At 39.1% G+C, this 2,500-nt stretch overlaps 1 protein-coding gene across 6 annotated transcripts in view; it reads left to right on the top strand.

Annotated features, from left to right (window-relative positions):
* Positions 1-2,185, top strand: part of LOC128250153 (coiled-coil domain-containing protein 83-like) — a 137,947-nt gene extending 135,762 nt beyond the window's left edge. For all 6 annotated transcript variants that reach the window (XR_016245163.1, XM_089366546.1, XM_089366547.1 and 3 more), the window contains one exon: positions 1,966-2,185. Coding sequence is in view for 5 of the 6 variants with exons in the window: in XM_089366546.1 (XP_089222672.1) it covers positions 1,966-2,139 (174 nt within the window). In the remaining variant the exon portion in view is untranslated. The remainder of the gene's footprint in view (positions 1-1,965) is intronic.
* The last annotated feature ends 315 nt before the right edge of the window (positions 2,186-2,500 follow it).

Below are 2,500 nucleotides of genomic sequence, written 5' to 3'. Positions count from 1 at the left end.
CTTTTGCCTTTCAACCCTTCGGCTTCGATAAAAAAATCTACTGGTCAAGTCCCAGGGTAACGGATTATCCCCTTCCACTAAAACTGTTGACCTTGAGCCAAAATTTGTAGCAATTACCTTTGGAGACATTTCGTCCGTCTTTACGTTCTGACTTCAAAATTCCGCTCAGGTCACCTTTACATTTCATCATTTTAGGGTCGATAAAATAAGTACTAATTCAGTCCCTGGGTCGATGTAATCGACTTGTCCCCTCTCACGAAATTGATGGCCTTCTGCCGAAATTTGAAAAGAGTATTATTATTATTAATTTTATTATTATTGTCTTTGCAAAGCTTCTAACGCTGGAGATGTACTACGGTGTCAGCTGTTCACTACCAGTGAACTAAGGCAACACCTCTTATTTTTCGAGCACCTTCCGGAGTATTCGGGTGGTTCCAAGCAGTGCTGTTTTCTACAAGTTCTCCGCCCCTATTTGCAGCCCCTATTTGTTCCACGTACTTCTCGAGATTTTTGCTCCCTGTTATTATTATTATTATTATTATTATTATTAGTAGTAGTAGTAGTAGTAGTAGTAGTAGTAGTAGTAGTAGTAGTAGTAGCAATGTTGTTGTTGTTTCAGTTGTTACCGTTTCTATTGCTAATGTTGACGCACTTTTAATTATAGCTTTCTTAATTAATTATCCTCGATTCTCAACTACTTGTTGATGTCTTTTTTCATGTCTGTTACCATTCTTGTCTCTATAGAATGTATTATATTTAGGAGATTTTGTTCCTGAAATTGCTGCTGCTGCTGCTGCTGCTACTTCTGCTGTCGTCGTCGTCGTTGTTGTTGTTGTTGTTGTTGTTGTTGTTGTTGTTTCACACACACAAACATGCAAACACGCTCACCCACACAAGCGCCAATAGGCGTACCAGTTTTTTTGTTTTTTTTTGTTATTGAACTCTTTGCAGACTGAGATCAAATAGCAGCAATGTCGAATCCACTGTTCCGTTCCTTCAAGTCACCACCATCACCATCATCGTCAGAGTCTTTCTTCGTCTTATTCGTCCGTCTTAACGTTTCTGAGTTCGAAATCCGCCGAGGTCACATTTGACTTTAATCCTTTTGGGGCTGATTAATTAAGTACCAGTTGTCGGTACCTTGAGCCGGCCCTACGTGCAGAAGAAAGACCGATGAACTGTAGACAAAGCCGCGCAGAGTTGATGTTCTCCCTACAAAGAATTTGCATTCTTCACCCTAAAAAGCAATTTACCTCAGACGAAAAATACCATATGACAAGAATACGTGTTCTTCGCATTGACTTTACTTGTTCGATAAAGAATGTTATTCTTTTAATCTTTTATTCTTTTATCTGTTTCAGTCATTTGACTGCGGCCATGCTGGAGCACCGCCTTTAGTCGAACAAATCGACCCCAATACTTATTCTTTGTAAGCCTAGTACTTAGTCTATCGGTCGCTTTTGCCGAACCACTCCGTTGCGGGGACGTAAACACACCAACATCGATTGTCAAGTGATGGTGGGTGGAACAAACACAGGCACACAAACATATACACATATATATATATATATATATATATATATGATGGGCTTCTTTGAGTTTCCGTCTACCAAATCCACTCACAAGGATTTGGTCAGCCCGAGGCTATAGTAGACGACACTTGCCCAAGGTGTCATGCAACGAGACTGAACCCGGAACCATGTGGTTGGGAAACAAGCTACTTTCTATTCCTTTTGGCTGATTCATTTTCATTTTACACACACCTTGATTGCTTTTGCTTCGTTATCTCTTACGTGTTAATCCTTATATGCTTCACTTGTTTAACTCCACACATATGTGTGTGTGTGTGTGTGTGTGTGTGTGTGTGTGTGTGTGTGTGTGTGTGTGTGCGTGTGTGTGTCATGTATACACGTACAACAGAATATCATGCGAATTATATACATATTTACATATATATACTTCCAGGACTATTTGAAACTCGGACCCATAGATTGGAAGCTGCTGTCTGTGCACGGCAATCGTGCATCTCTCCACGGGACTGAGCCGGTATCGGACGAAGAGCTGAAAGCCCTCATGGACCGTCCTGACCAGTGGCCAATAACAAAACACATGTTACGTTCATTGAAGCTGAACAAGTGAAAAAAAGAAAAAAAAACGAATATATAAGAACATTCATTAGATTTAATTGGTTTCAGAATATTATTTAATTTCAGCCTCATTACGCTCATACTATCACCTACAAGCGTACATATACGAGTCTGTCTGTCTGTCTGTCTGTCTGTCTGTCTGTCTGTCTGTCTGTCTGTCTGTCTCTGTCTGTTTCTCTCTCTCCCTCACTCTCTTTCCATCTTACACACACACACAGACACACACATATATATATATATATATATATATATATATATATATACGCACAAACAAACACACACATATATAGTGAGAATTTACAAAACAACAAAACAAATATATATATATATATATATATATATATATATATATG

This window comes from Octopus bimaculoides, chromosome 19 (assembly GCF_046866305.1).
Source record: "Octopus bimaculoides isolate indiv1 chromosome 19, ASM4686630v1, whole genome shotgun sequence".
In the NCBI taxonomy this organism is placed as follows: Eukaryota; Metazoa; Mollusca; class Cephalopoda; order Octopoda; family Octopodidae; genus Octopus; species Octopus bimaculoides.
This window is presented reverse-complemented; position numbering and strand designations above follow the sequence as displayed.